Source organism: Monodelphis domestica, chromosome 5, assembly GCF_027887165.1.
Source record: "Monodelphis domestica isolate mMonDom1 chromosome 5, mMonDom1.pri, whole genome shotgun sequence".
Taxonomy (NCBI): Eukaryota; Metazoa; Chordata; class Mammalia; order Didelphimorphia; family Didelphidae; genus Monodelphis; species Monodelphis domestica.
The window spans coordinates 201,818,451-201,834,795 of record NC_077231.1 but is presented as its reverse complement, the minus strand read 5'-3'; the positions used below and the strand labels follow the sequence as shown (position 1 = coordinate 201,834,795).

The window sequence follows — 16,345 nt, the reverse complement described above, 5'->3', positions numbered from 1 at the left end:
ATTAAGTGAAAGAGTATGCAGAGATCTCTTTGGTCCCACAGGACTTAAACAAGAGCAATAAATGGGGGAAAAGTACAAAGAGGCAAATTAATGCTTGATGTTGAGAAAAAAAGCCCCATAACAATTAGTGCTATCCACAAGTGGAATGCCTTGCCTTAGGAAGCAGTAGGTTCTTCCTCCTTGGAAGTCTTCGAACAGAGGCTAGGTAACCACTTGTTAGGTATATTGTACTAGGGATTCTTTTCAGTGTATGGGTCAGACTAGGTTCCTTCCAAAGTTAAAAAACTGGGAGGCAAGGAAGTTAGCAAACCCAAGAAATCTGTGAAATTTACTTTATGGTCATAAAGCAGATTTCAGGAGTTTAGCTTTACTAAGTTTATTTTGCTTTACAGCAAGACAATCCTGCTGCTAGGCAGCATGCTAAACTGCGCAGTGCTGCCACCTATTGCCATCCAAACCTCCACTCTTAAATCTATCTCTTTGCACTTGTACCCTCCTGAGGGCTAGCCCTGTGCAATTATTGGTACACTACCAGCCAGGATGTGTCATATCTAATCTGTACTACATGAAATCATGTTAGAACATTTATTACAGCACAGATTTTATGCAAGGAAATATAAAAAATAGTCACCATTAGCTTTTGTTAATTTTTAAGAATTCAATTATGCATTGACATGCTTTCCCTTCAATTTACGTATCCTCCAATTAAACAAGTATTCTGATAATTTCTGTCTCAAATACAAGTAGTTAGTGGGTGGCTGAATTAGTAGGTCAATACTGAGCTACTAACTCATGTCTCAACAACACTGTACCTTGTTATATAGTTTCCCTTTTCCAGTAACACTATAAATTCTACTTATGCTACCTGAATATAGTTTTTAATGCTGCCATTTTGAATCTTTTCTCTATAGCTTTAAAATAATCATATCTAATTCATGCAACTGATTGAGAATTAACACTGAGCAGAGATTTAGTATAAGAATAGTGAGCACTGCCAATGTATTACAGTGGAAAGAGCCTTGGATGGAGGTCAAGAGCCCTCCATTCTAGTTACAACTTTACCAGTTCAGAGCTATGGACTCTGGACCTTAATCTCCTCATCATAAAATGAGCCAACCTATATTTATAAACTTACATCAACACTGAAATTTCTAAAAATTAATTTGTGAAACTTTGTACATAAATTATACTATATCAATTTGTACTTTACTATTATCATTTATAAGCTTCATATATGCAGTTATCCAGTATCCTAAAAATGGCAGGTATAGTCTTCTATTTCCTTGTATATTCCCATAACATTAAGGATGGTACTAAGGGCAGAATGAGTACTACACTTAGTGTTCAATGACTGATTCAGGAGGCCAAATCATCATAGATAAGAGTGCCCCAAAAACAACCCTTTTCAAGAATGCAACTGAATACCAAGAGCAGAGTGATCTCTGATGAGTGGAGAACTCAGAAGCAGAAAGCCAAGCAAAATAAGGATTGTCACAATGTAGTCATGGAAAATGATAAGAATATGGATTATATTCCATTTTCCAGTACCTAGACAAATTTAAATTGAATGATATTAAGTTGAAAAAACAGAACACATGGAAGTATATACTAATTACAACTGGGTAGAAATGTGTGTGTGTTCACTGATGAAGATCAGCAGAGAAACTGGAATATAGATTTTAAGTTTCCCCATACCTCTTAAACTGTTCTTCCAAGGTGCTTGTTCATAATAAAAATCACAGACCAATCTTTCTTCATCATATTCCTCCTCCTTATCTCTTCCCTCCCCCAAAAAGGAGCTTTGGGTTGGAGCACCTACTTTGAGACTGACTCACTTACCTAAGCCAAATTTCTCACTCATTAAGATGTAAGATTCTCATGCCCCAATGTTAATACTTCAAAGGTCTACAGTTGAGACATATCTGGTATAGGTATGGCTTTCACACATTTACAACTTAATAGATAGTCTGAGAGCTGCTGTGGCCAAAACATTCCTCACTTTGAGCCCACCAATCTTGTAATGAACCCCTCCGAACTTCACTATGGTCTTGGACAAGATACATATACAGCCCATCTATGTCCTACTGGCATGTATGAACTTCAACTTCCATTTTTATGCAAGGATTTCCTAGAGCTTGTCCTTTTAGCTCGGTATTTCATTACCTGAGAGACTTTACAGTCATGTACAAACAACATTTATCGAGTACTACTTCTTTCAGATCTCTTATAAAAAGATGTTAAATAAGACTAGTCTTAACACTGATCCCACTGTTAACACTTCTTATCCTGAAGTGATTGTTTATCTCTATATTCGATGTTTCTTGGCTTTGAGCCAATTCTCTATCCTTGACAATTCCTAGGATAAAAAAAAATTGGGGTAAGATTCTAATGTGAAACTTTTTCCAAAGGTTTTTAAAAACCTTAAGTAAATGATAGACTCAAGCAAAGAGCTATTCTAGTAGACCTAGTGAAACATAATCCCCTCTTAAAGAAACTATGTTCCCCTTCCCCAATGATTAAATTTGCTTATATTTTCAATGAATCTATCTTTCCTAGTAGATTACAAAGGTAAAATGTTTTGATATTTACAGAGAAAGATATTCTATATATGTGAGTGTCTACATTTACTTATATGATCACACTTTACTACACATAGATATTATGCTTTGTGTCTTATAAAACAAAAGCCTTTATGAAACTTGAGGTTTGGTGTTTCTGCTAAAGATGTAAGGAACGTGAATGTTACTCATCAACAGGGCACTCTCCCTTCCCTAGCCATATGAAAATACACATAGACATAAGTGTAAATTCTTACCTCTCCATCAGTCACAGCGGAGTAATTCACTTGGGCAACAGTGACAGTGGTAGGTAGTTCAGAAGCATCAGCCAGAGTGGCTACTGTTGCGCCTGTACCAACCTAAGTAAAGACAAAAAAAGCAGTCAATGAACAGAAACTCCTTGCTTCAAAGTGCTTGGTTATTTAAACTAAAATTTAGCTCTCTTAGAAGGCATTACATTGAATAGAGTTTGCTTGATCTGCAAATAAAATAGCAGATTATCCCTTAAACCATATCTCAAAATCCCAAATCCTAAGTGCAATTTTCCCAGCCCAAGAAAAGAGGACTGACAGAAAAAGTAAACCATTTAAAATTCCATATTTGAAAAAAGCCCTTGTTTTGATAAATGACTAGAGTTCTGAAAAAAAAAAAAAGTACAAAATGGAGAGTGGCTGGGTGAGAGCTAGGGGGAAGTCCTGGATTCAAACCTGGTCTCAGACACTTCCTAGCTGTGTGACCCTGGGCAAGTCATTTGACCTCCATTGCCTAGCCCTTACCACTCTTCTGCCTTAGGTAAGGGTTTTTTAAAAAAAGTATAAAATGTTCTGCAACAATAAGTATCATTCCATTGCCAGCTGTGCCTTTGACACCAAGGTCTTTGTGGCCATAACTCAGTGGCCCTCTCACCCTAGAGCCACCCTTGGTACTAGGGCTTATAGTGCCTGGCACAGAGAAAGCACTTGGCCAATACCTGCTGCCTGCTTGGTGTACAGGAAGAGTTCTCCTTATACATCTATTACAGGAGCTTTGAGTGCAAGGAATGTCTCTTCTATCTTTATATACCCAAGAACCAACATACTGTTTTGCATATAATTGGTGTCTAATACATATCCGATAAAGTAAAGTGAAGAGACTTTTGTCTTTAGAAGTTAGATAAAGGACCCACAACAGCTTTGGGCAAAGAGCAGCCTCTCCATTCTGAAATGCTAAAGAGCCATCTCTGAAACCAAACAGATGGAAGTGTCAGACTCACCTGGATAAGTGAGACAGTGCCGTCAGGATTGCTAAAGGTCTGGACTACCGTCTGCGAGGGTACCAGGTGTGCTATACTATGCGTTGCTGTGGCCTGCTGTTGTGTTTGCTGATCTTCAAAAGCATACAACAAGTCTTCTCGCCCGTGCTGTTTATAGCAGTTTTTGACTATAGTCCGTAGTGCCTGGGTCCAAGACACCTGTCCCCAGAGGACCAGAAAGTAACATAACATATAGCAATGTATAAAATGCAGACGACACACACCACTGTTCAGCCCACTGTTGGCATCGGCCCACAAGGCTGCTGCCACTCATCCAACCATGCCAAAGCCCACCCTTCAAACGTCATCCCTACAAACTGGGGGCAGGTGTTTGGAACCAAATCAATAATGCCTTCCTCTAAAAGGCCTGGGACTAGCTTCCTCTGATTTCATAGTGTTCTTAAAGTAGAGCAGTGCAGAGATCCAGGTGGGTTCTAAGGCTGGCCCTGCCACATACCATCAGAGCATCATCTGAAAACAAAACCCTTTACTGCTATGAGTTTTACTTTTCTTCATTTGTGAAATGCAATAATAATGTTACAGACTCACAGTGCTATAGACCTCAGTGAGCTACAGAGATAGGGGCTATTGGGAGAAGATCACAATTTAGAGCTGAGAGGGACCTCAAAGCACCAAAGCATCATTTTACAGTTAAGGAAACTGTGCCCATTAAAGGCTATATGGTCTGCTCCGGATCACAGGGGCAGGGAACATTGAAGAAACTCTGATCCCAGAGCCAGAACCCCTTCTAATGTACCACGACCACTCCATAATTATTGTCATTAAATAATGATGCAGAGAATGTACTTTTTCAACTTTAAAGTACTACACACAAGTTTAAACTATTACCATCTTTGTTATCTGTCAAACATCCTGAACGCAGGAGACTTTATGGGCATCCAAATAGATATTCCCAAGAAATTTATAAAATGAACAAAAAATGAATATGCTAAAAAGGGAGACCTTGGCTAAACTTTACCAGCCATTTGCCCTCTCTATTTTTCAATAACTGGAGTTTTCGGAGCTAGTGAGAGTATAGGTAGGCCTACCAATAATTCACTCCACACAAGTGGCAGAGAAACCACTTGTTAGTGAACAATAAAGATAGTGAGGATTGAGGAAATAATCAAGTCTGTGAAGCGAATGCTACCTTTACTCCCAGCTAATATAGTCTTTTCAAGCACTACATAAAATAAAAACTGTCCTTAAGCAGTAGCACCCCTGACTGAGGCCTATAACACAAGCAGAGTGAAACGGAAAGGTATTGAGACAAATTGGGTTTATATTAAGCGGGCCAATTTGTCTTGTATTCAGTTTATGCTGCTTCAACTGAAAAAAAGGATTTGGGGGGAAAAAAAGGTGATGCCCATTTTTACAAATGATACATTCTTGAAACAGTTCAGGCTCAGGGAACACTCACTCTCTGTTTCTGTTCTTCTGTTCGGACATCACTTCGGACATTTGCCCATGGGATGTCCTCTGGCCACCATATCGGTTTACAACTCTCCTTCCCCCATCCTGGCTTCCCACGGCCTGTAGAGTACTTTAGCATTTCTGGGATGAATGCCCGGAGCTGAGCCTAGAAAAGAGATAACAATTAAAAGGCATGAAGAGATTTGAGACTGCTTTGTACTAGACTAGATTCCTCTACCTTTGTATCCATAAACCATGAAATTAAAGAGCAATCTTAGAAGATCCTGCAAGATCCTAAAGTTGACTAATGCACTCCTAATAAGAAACTATGGCTTTATAGATAACTGGAAAAAATTAATGCTGGGAAATTATGTTCTAGATTTCCTGATCCCATTCCCCTATTATTAAGAGCATCTATCTGGAAAATGGATTTTTCTCTCAAGATACTCTTGGAACTATGGCTTATTTTGCCCCTAAAGTTACCATATAGTGAAGCAACTAAATACCACAAAGGGCAGCAGAGTGGCAAAACAAAGTCATTTTTTGGAACCAATAAAGAAACCAACAACTCTAGTTTCAGAAAGTCATAGGTGAAAAGTTAGAAAAATCAAACCATTAGCAAGAGTGTCTTAAAAAAGACATTTCTCTAAGTTCCTGCAAGGCATTAGAAAGACTCAAATAAAACATAAAATGAAAATAGCATGCAATTACAGCATAGAGTCCAATCAGGTTTATTTCATGAACAAGTGCTAGACCAGAAAGATTACAAAACACAAAGAATCTATCATCATTTCTTCTCCTTCAACAGCTGGGCTTCCCAAGGAACTAAAGTTTAATGAGAGTAATGATTATTTTGTAAAATTTCTTAATTGGCTGATGATACTTTTGTGACCAGTATTCACCAGGTAAGAATTATCCTTTCTCCTTAGCTTTGATTCCAAAGACAAGCAGACATACCACTAAGGGCAGTCAAAGGAAATGCCCTTGCATTTCAGAGCCAACAAAAGCAACAAAACAGAAAGAAGCTTTTTCGTGTCAGGTCTAAGGACAGAGGTTCATCCGTAAGGTAGAAATGGAAACAGTTGAGTACTAGTTACCAGACAGGATGCATTACTGCCTATACTAGTTGTAGAGAATTCATATTAAAAAAGGAATAATCAGGGGCAACTAGGTTGCACAGTGAGTAGAGCGCAAGGCCTGGAGTTGGAAGGATCTGGGTTCAAATCTGGCCTCAGACATTTCCTAGCTTGTGACCCTGGACAAGTAACTTAACCCCAACTGCCTGACCCTTACCACTTTTGTGCCTTAGGATGGACATTTAGTATTGATTTTAATACAGAAGGTAAGGATTATTTAAAGAAAAAAACAAGTACTTATTTAATATTGATTATAGCCATAATAAGGGGCTCCTGTTGGCAATGAAATCCTTTTTCTTCCTAGTTTCTGTGCCAAGCATTGCCTATTCACTTCTGTCAACAAGCCCCCACCTCTACAAGATATATTCTCCCTACAGGATATGACACAACACACTCCTGTATATATTTGGCTCTGTGGCGTCAAGCAGAAGGCTAACAAGACTATATCCATTTGTAAATCCAAGCTATCAATTGGCCCATGAGGTCACTCTTCTGGTTATTTTAAGAAAGAGCATCTCAAAGTCATGTCTTTCTTCTATCCTGGACTCTCTTGAAAATGCCTTTTCCTAGTTCAAATTCAGAGAGAAATAAAAGGCTTAATCCTGCCTGATTTAAATGGGCTAACCTTGCACACACACACACACACACACACACACACACACACACACACACACACACACACACACCTAGAGAACTCTCCTCTCTTTTAAGTCTAAAGAAAAATTCTTTATTTTTGTGATTCCACTACTCAAGAACACTTAAGGAAATCTTCTTTTTTTACACTTTTATTATTTTTTTCAATTACAATTTTTTACAATTGTTTTCTGATATTTTGCGATTTAGATTCTCTCCTTTCCTCTCTCCCCTTCCCTCTCAGGGGCAGTAAAAAGTCTGTAGTAAGTTACACCCATGCTTTCATGCAATAAATATTTCCATATTCCCAGGCTGTGACAGAAGGACACATCACACATGATTCATGAAGGAAATAAAAATGAAAGATATGCCTTGATCTCCAACCAGACTCGAACAGTTCTTTCTTTGGCCATGAATAGTGTTTTTGTTTGTTTGTTTTGTTTTTTTAAATCATAAGTCCCTTAGGGTTGAGACTTTGTTTTGCTAATAATAGTTTATTCATTCACAGTTGATCATCCTATATAATATTTGTTATGGTATATACTGTTTTCCTGGTTCTGCTCACTTCAGTTTTCATCAGTTCATATAAGTCTTCCCAGGTTTTTCTGAACTCAATCTGGTCCTCATTTCTTAAGGCATGACAGAATTCCATTACAATTATATACCACAATTTATTAATCCATGCCCCAATTGATGGATACTCCTTAAATTTCCAGGTCTTTGCCACTACAAGAGAGCTAGTAAAAATATTTTTGTCCAAGTAGGTCTTTTTCTCCTAACCCTGATCTCTTTGGGATCCAGACCCAGTAGTGGTATTAGTGGGTGAAGAGGTGTGCATAATTTTATAGCACTTTGGACATATTACTCTGTAGAATGAATGTATCAGTTCACAGTTCCACCAATAGTGTATTATTGTCTCAATTTTCTCATATCCCCTCTAACATTTATCATTTCCCTTTTTGATCAAATTAGCCAATTTGATGGATGTGAGGTGATATCTCAGAGTTATTTTAATTTGTATTTCTCTAATCAATAATGATTTGGAGCATTTTTTCATATGATGATAGTTTTATTTTCTTCACCTGAGAACTGCCTGTTCATATCCTTTGACCATTTATCAATTGTGGAATGCTTTGCATTCTTATATATTTGTCTCAGTTCTCTCTATATATTTGAGAAATGAAGCCTCTGTCAGAGAGAATTGCTATAAATTCCGTCTCCCCCCCTTTTGTTATTTCCCTTCTAATCTTGGTTGCATTGGTGAAAAACCCTTTTAATTTGATATGATCATATTTATACCATTTTTTGTTAAATTCTCTATGAATTCTTTGATCACAAATTCTTCCCTTATTATCCATAAGTCTGACAGGCAAACTTTACCAATTTCCCTTAATTTGTTTATGGTAATACCTTTTATTTCTAGATTCAAGTATCCATTTTGACTTTATCTTGGTGTGTGGTGTGAATGCTGGCCTATGCCTAGTTTCTGCCATACTGTTTTCTAATTTTCCCAGCAGTTTTTGTCAAATAGTGAGTTCTTCCCCCAAAACTTGGATCTTTGGGTTTATCAAACACTAAGTTACTATGGTCATTAACTACTGTGTTTTTATAGGTAATCCTGACAAACTAAAAGAAAAGGTTGAATAAATTTCAAGAAATTGAACTGAAGATTAAAGCCCCAAAGAGAACTTAACTTCTGAGTATAGTGGTTCAGTATAGTATATTCAAATTATATTTACTAAAACTTCTAATCTGGTACTTGTATCCTTCCTGATGTCTAGGTGTCATATTATCTTACTGGCTTCCAGGGCAAGAGTCCTCAAATGTTTTTGACCCTTGTTCTCCTTATCTGTCAGTAAATCCTTCTATAATTCTTACTCAATATAAAAGGTAATCAATTCTAGAGTTTACCATGGATATGCACAGAGGAAATAGAAGTGATAAATAAGACAGCATAGTTATTTACCAACCATTCCTGATGCCCAACTTTCTTTGACAAGCTTTTAATATCACAAGTTGGGAACTCTTGTTCTTCAGATGATAACAGTTACTATGTAGCACATTAAAGTTTGCAAAGCTCTTAAATATATTATTTTATATGACACAACAACTGTGGGAGGTAGATACTATTGTCACGCTTAATTTACAGATAAAGAAAATCAGAGGTTAAATGACTAGTCCACATAATTAAATATCTGAAACAAAATCTAAACTCAGATCTTTTCAACTTCACTTTTTAGTGATGACTGTCTTTGAATTTAGCTAGGATGGTTCTTCAAGGACAGGCACACCAGTCAATCAATCAATCAATCAATCAATAAACATTTATCAAGCAAATACTATATGCCATGTAGGCAGTAGTTGCTGGAGATGGAAATAAAAAAGTGCTTCAAGGAGTCTACATTCTATTAAGGAAATAAACACATTGAGGATGGTAGGTAGGCAGGGAAGGGAATTTTTGTCTAGGCATTTACAGGGATTCTGAGTAGAGTCATGCCCTTTCCAGTCTAGTCTAGTGGAAGGCTTGAATCTAAATCATTTCTAGTTTGACAAGGCCTGCCAGTCTGTTCATGGCTAGTCTACCTCTAAGAACCTAGGGTCACTTCCTTGTCTAAAAATTTCTTGTCTGAAGGCCTTACATGATCTGACCTGGATTTAACTATCCAAACTTGTTTCCAATATTTCCTGTTACATGCATGTGCCCTGCTCATTCCTTGACCTATTCCTTTTTTATCTGTCATGCTACTTGGAATGCCCTTTCCTATACTCATCTAAATTCCCACAATCCTTTAAGGCTCAGCTGAAGTTCACAGAGCCTTTCCTGACTACTCCAGCCCTTACTAATGTCTAATCTCTTAGAGCACCTAGTCTGTGACCAGAGGACTGAGCATTCAATTACAGACTATTGAGTATTTTCTCTAATTGTTTCAAACGTGTTATTCCTATTTTCCAAAACAAATTGAATTTTCCAAAACAAATTGAGAGTTCCTTGTCTCATTGAAAAGAGGTGATGGGGAAAACAATGCCATTTTTCCTAAAGGAAAAAAACAAACTTGAATCATCTAGAGGGAAAAACACAAACAGTCAGTCATAAAACTAGAATTGGAACTCATGACACACACAGAAAGGATCTCAGATTTAGTGCTAAAAGGAACGTTAGGGCTAATCTAGCTAACTCCTTCATCATATAAGTGAGAATAGTGACATTTTGTCAGGCAAAGTGATTTATTTGCTCAAGGATATAGAAACAATCTCCAAATCTTTTGGCTCTAAGAATCCACTGCATTTGCTACTATGTAACATCTGTCCTCGATTTACACTAGGAGACAGCTGACCTTGGACTTAGTAAGGAAACACTGTGGTCCAAGATGAAGAGACCTGGCTTTGAAGTCAAGAGAATATTGGTTTGAATCCTGTCTCTGACACTATCTCTATCAGCTTGAGCAAGCAGAGATTAGAGAATACAAATTTGTGATGGAGCAGTAAGCTTCTTCCAGCTTCTTTTGGTGACTCACAAACAGAAGAAGAGAAAGCAGATGATGGATGTAATTCAGGGCTGAGAACTCGCCATAGATAAGAGCACTGACAGGACAAGGGGGTAAAGGCTTCAAAATATAGGATACCACAGTGTTGAAATGGTTCACTATTGATTTGAGATTGAAGAGGGAGGAAAGTAAAGTCAGAGCAGGGTACGGGGACTGTGATGAGAATGGAGAACAAGTACAAGAGGGGCCAAGTATTGTTTGCCAACATTTATCCCCAAATGTGGCAGCCAGAAATGAACATAATACTGTAGATGTGGTCTGATCATGTATGTCAGAGTTTGAGAGAGGATATCATCTTCCTTGTTCTGGACACTTTCTTCTATTAATATAGCATAAGACCAACTTTGCTTGCTTATCTACCATATCCCACTGTTGGTATTTCAGCAATATTGTTGGCTTGCAAACCTCATAAAGACTTTTTTTATCAAGTGCTCCCTTTACTCTCTTATAGGATTGATTTTCTTATTTTTTTTGACATAAATCCCTAATAAATTTCCTATTTGGTTTGACCTACTTTTCCAGTTTCTTGATAGATTTTTGGATCTTTATTTTTTTAAGACAACATATTGACTCTTTACAGAGTCATGTCATCAACAAATCTGTTGATAAGCATTTCATCTCTGACTCCATTCCAATCACCGGGAGGCATAGCAGAAACAAAGGGCCTGGGTTCAAATCCCACATTTGACCAATACATGTGTGACCTTAAGCAAATCTCTTCCATTCCCAGGGTCTCATTTTTTTCATCTGTAAAATGAGGAAGTGGGACTAGATAGCCTCTGAGGTCCCTTTCATCTCAGGAGCTAAAATCCTATGAAGATTGCAAAAATGATGAACACAATTGGGCTAGACTTGAAGCCTTTTAATGTACTAGTGCATGATTTCTATCCAATAATCAGTGTTTTTGTATGTAGGGCCACTTGTTCAACCTCTCTGAAATCCATCCAGCTCACATCCTTCCACTTTACCAATAAGGATACTGTTCAGAGCCTTTGTCCAATATCTTACTGAAAAAAATCCAGATATATTGTATCTAATGTGCTTCCTAAGAAGAGCTTTTCATGGCAAAGAGGAAATGAATTAATCTGGCAGGACTTGTATTTAATGAGCCCAGGTTGGCAGCTAGAGATCACTACTTTCCTTTCTAGATGCTCACAAACATATGTGTGATAATCTGTTCTAAAGTTTTCCCAAGAATTAAAATCACCAGCCTAGAATTCAATTTAATCTACTTGCTTCTTTTTCAGGAAATCGGAGACTCTTCTCTGTTCTCATGACACTTCTCTTCTCTACAATTATTTAAAAATCATATGGAGGAGCTCTTTCAGATTCTAGAATGCAATCATTCAGGCCAAGAACAAAGAATCAAACAACCAAGACTCACAAGCAGCTTATATTCTAATTGGAAAAACAAGAAGCCCATGTATAATACAGACAGAATAAAGAAAGAAAAGTACAAATATATTTTAAGTTGTTAAATACATTAGTATTTTGAGAGGGAAAGTACTAGCATGTAGATGGGAGACTGAGCTTTGTCTTACAAGAGAGGGACTCTATGAGATGGAGGTAAGGAGGGTATGCATTCCAGACCTATGAGGTCACCAATGAAAAAGTACTGGGACCAGAGATGGAGGGCTGAGAGTGAGGAAAAGATAAAAGACTGGTTTGACTGGAACAAAGAGAATGGGAAAGGATGAAAAGATAGGTTGGAGGAAGGGTCATGAAAGGATTTAAAAGCTAAAAAGTCTGTATTTTATCTCAGAAGTAATAGAAAGTCAGTGGAGTTAGCCAGTAGGTCAGTGGATAAGCATTTTTAAAAAACATTTACTTTCCTTCTTAGAATCAATACTGTGTATTGGTTCTAAGGCATGAGAATGGTAAGGGAGTTAAGTGACTTGTCCAGGGTCACACAGCTAGGAAATGTCTGAGGCTAGATTTGAACCCAGGACCTCCTATCTCAAGGTCTGGCTCTCACAATCCACTGAGCCACCTAGCTGCCCCAGTAGATGAGCATTTATTAAGCATCTATTGTGTGCCAGCCACTGTGCTAAGTGCTGAGGATAAAATCTAATGGGGAAAAAATCCATGTGCAAACTACATAAAGATAAATAAATAATCAACGGAAGAAAGACATAAGTGGGACTGGCAAAGGTTTTTGAGGAAGGTAGGACTTTGGCTGAGACTTGAAGGAAGCCCAGGAAGCCAGGAGGCAGAGATAAGGAGGCAAGACACTCCAGGCCTCAGAGGTGAGAGATGAAGTGTCTTGTTTGAGGAGTAACAGGAGGCCAATGTCACTGTATCAGAGTACATGGAGGTGGAGGAGTAAGGTGTAAGAAGCCTAGAAAAATGAGGAATGACAGTCATAAAGGGCTTTGAAAACCACTCAGAGGTTTTTTTGTTTAATTTAATCCTGGAGGCAACAGAGAACCACTGGTTTTTACTGAATGTGTATGTGCGTAGGTGCCTCCATGTGCCATGTTAGGCTTGTGCTTAAGGAAAACCACGTTGGCAGCTGAAAGGAGAATAGACTGTAATGGGGAAAGACTTGTAGCAGGTAGATCAGCCATCATACTATTGCAAATAGTCCGAGCATGAGACAGGAAAGCCTGAGCCAGAATGTTGGCAGTGCCAAGGGAAAAAAGGGTACATTTAAAAAAATGAACTCAACAATAGAGTTGGTAGGAGTGGGGGAGAAACAAAAGAAGAACTGTGTTTTAGGAAAAAACACTTTGGCAGAAGTATGTAGGATGGAAGAGAGGAATGAGAGGCAGGAGGCAGTGAGCCCAAAATCAGGAGAGCTGCAAAAATCCAGGTCAAAGGTTTAAAGATCTTAACTAAGACAACAGCACTGGAAATAGAGAGAAGGGCACAAATACAAGTGATTGAAGACAGAAACTGTAAGCTATGGTAACTGACTGAATATGTGGAATGAGGAGCAGTAGGAAGTCCAGGATGAAGCTAAGGTTATGACCTGAGAGTTTGGAAAGATGGTGCAATATTTGATAGAAATAGGGCAGTCTGGCAGAGGAGAGGATTTCAGAGAAAAGAGAATGAATTCTGTTATAGACATTAAATCTGAGTAGTTCTGGGACATCTGGCTAGAAACATCTAATAGGCAATTGGTAGTGTGGAAATGACGCTCAGGGGGAGAGGCTGGGATAGATATATGGATCTGGTAAGATGAGAGAAAAGTCTCACTAAGTCCAGAGAGGAGATGTATATCCAAGAGGAAAAAGTAGTTAATGGATGAGGTATAAGAACAGAGGATCAGGTTGGGAGACAAAAATGCAACAGAAGATTAAAAAGAGGGAGCAAATATGGACAGCTTTTTTCAAAATACTTAATTAATCAATCAATTAATTAATTAGGAATATTTTTCCATGGCTACATGATTCATGTTCTTTCCCTCCCTTCCTCCTATAGCCAGGGAGCAATTCCACTGGGTTTTACATGTGATGGGTAGCTTTCTTTTTAAACCCTTACCTTGCTCCAAGGCAGAAGAGTGGTAAGGGCTAGGCAATGGGGGTCAAGTGACTTGCCCAGGGTCACACAGCTGGGAAGTGTCTGAGGCCAGATTTGAACCTAGGACCTCCAGTCTCTAGGCCTGGCTCTCAATCCACTGAGCTACCCAGCTGCCCCCTGATGGGTAGCTTTTTTAAGAAGTTTGGCTTTCAAGAAGGAGAGGCATAGGATGATAGCTTGAGGGGATGTTAGGATCTAGGTAGGTCTTTTTAAGGATGGAAGAACTCTTGGGCATATTTAAAGGCAATAGGAAAGAAATCAATAGACAGGGAGAGGTTGAAGAACAAAGTGTGGTGGGTAAGTGCCTGGGGCTGTAATCTTACTTTCTTTGCCATTGTTTTATTAGGTGGACCACAAGGTACAATAGTTGATATAAGTACATGAATATTCATATGCAAATGAGTTTGAACATTTTCAGGCATAAGAGATATATAATGTGAATATTTTATTGGAAGCAAGAAAAGTAAAATAAAAGAATAAGAGGATCTTAGAGATGGAAAGGACTTCAGAGATAATCTAATGCTGATGGTGAACCTATGGCACACATGCCAAAGACAGCATGCAGAGACCTCTCTGTGGACACCCAGGCCCCACCTCCCAAATGCAGGAAGTGGGGCACTGGGTCTGAGCCACCTCCCTGCCTTGGCTTCCCCCACCTTCCCTGCTGGGCTTGGGCAGTGGCCCTGTCTCTCTGCCCATCCCTGGGGTGTCTAGGTACAAGGGCCTGGGCCCCTGTGGCTGCAGAAGGAAGCTGCCCTGCCCTGATGCAACCTGGTTAGGAGCCAGGCCCTGCCACACCAATGCTGGGGGATTGGAGCACTGCACACAGCCTGGGAGTATAGGGTAAGGCGTGTAATGGGGGTGAAGGAGGTGGAACACGGGGTCCCTAAAAGGTTCTGAAAGGTTTGTCATCACTGATCTAGTGCAATTTACAATCAATAAATCCCTTCTACAAATGGTCTTTCATCTCCATTAGATTTAATAATGAATGGAAGGGAACTTCAAGAGATAAATCAGTCTGTTTCCCTATTTTCAGGCAAATAAGATTATATTTCTGTGTTTTTAAGATAAGGTGACTTAAACCCTAAGGAAACTTGAGCTGGACCACTCCTACTCTCCCTCAATCCTCGGTAGCCTAGAAAGTTCACAAGCATGTCAATGACTCTAACAAAGTCTGGGTAATATTGATTTAAGGGCAGTAATAATTGAAAAAAGGGGATAGATTAGAGGGTCTCTCACTGTCTTTTCTAGTTCTAGAAATCCATGGATGAAGTGCTTTGGGGGAAAAAGTAATAGATTAACACCAGCTGAAACTCCTGAAAAAAAATGGAAAAGCAAATAAATGAGGTCCCACAAGTCAGGAACAGAACAATATCTAAGCCAAAATTAATTTGCAATAACCAAAGAGACCCTAATTTTTCTGTAAGTCAATAACAAATTGCAGAAAACTGCCCTGTTTACTAAGAGAATTTAAAAATATTTTCTAATGCAAAACATCATTTGCTGAGGACACCATGAATGAAGGAATGAATGTCCAAATGTCCAATCACTCCAGTGGTTTCCCTATGGCCTTCAGGATCCGAATCAAATATTATGTTCTCTGTATTGCTTTTGAAGCCCTTCATAACCTGCCATCACCACACACCCTTTCGTGTTCTAACAACTTACTTTATGACAGTCTACAAACAAGGCACTCTATCTCTTAGTTCCATGCATTTTCTCTGGCTGCCCCTTGTGTCTAGAATGCTTTCCCTTTTCAAACTCTTCTCACTGGCTGTCCTGGCTTCCTTCAAACTTCAGCTAAAATCCTATCTTTTTGCAGGAAGCTTTTCCAAACCTCTCTTAATTCTGGTGACATCCTTTGTAAAATCATTTCATATTTTCCTTGTGTATAGGTTGTTTGTACATATTTGTTTACTTGTTTCTCTCATTCGATTTTGAATTCCTCAAAGGAAGGAACTGTCTTCTGTATCTCAGGCAGTTGTGATATAGTGGATAGAGCTCTGCACCTGGAGTCAGGAAGACTCGAGTTCAAATTCTACCTCAGACCCTAACTAGCTGTGTGACTCCAGGCAAGTCCCTTAACCCCTCTGTGTCTTGGTTTCCTCAGCTATAAAATGGAAAAAATAATAGCAGCTATTTCATAGAGTTGGTGTGTGAATCAAATAAGATGGTAGAGCACAGTGCTCGGCACATAGTAGGTCCTTAATAAATGTTGACTGGCTTACTGAATAGATGAAAATAATG

General features: G+C 38.7%; 1 protein-coding gene across 2 annotated transcripts in view; it reads right to left on the bottom strand.

Moving 5' to 3' along the window:
- Positions 1-16,345, bottom strand: part of NRF1 (nuclear respiratory factor 1) — a 125,893-nt gene that overhangs the window by 35,945 nt on the left and 73,603 nt on the right. For both annotated transcript variants that reach the window (XM_007504301.3, XM_001366887.4), the window contains exons 6-8: positions 5,270-5,428; positions 3,811-4,008; positions 2,816-2,917 (exon numbers count right to left, since the gene is read on the bottom strand). In XM_007504301.3, coding sequence (XP_007504363.1) covers positions 2,816-2,917; positions 3,811-4,008; positions 5,270-5,428 — 459 coding nt within the window. The remainder of the gene's footprint in view (positions 1-2,815; positions 2,918-3,810; positions 4,009-5,269; positions 5,429-16,345) is intronic.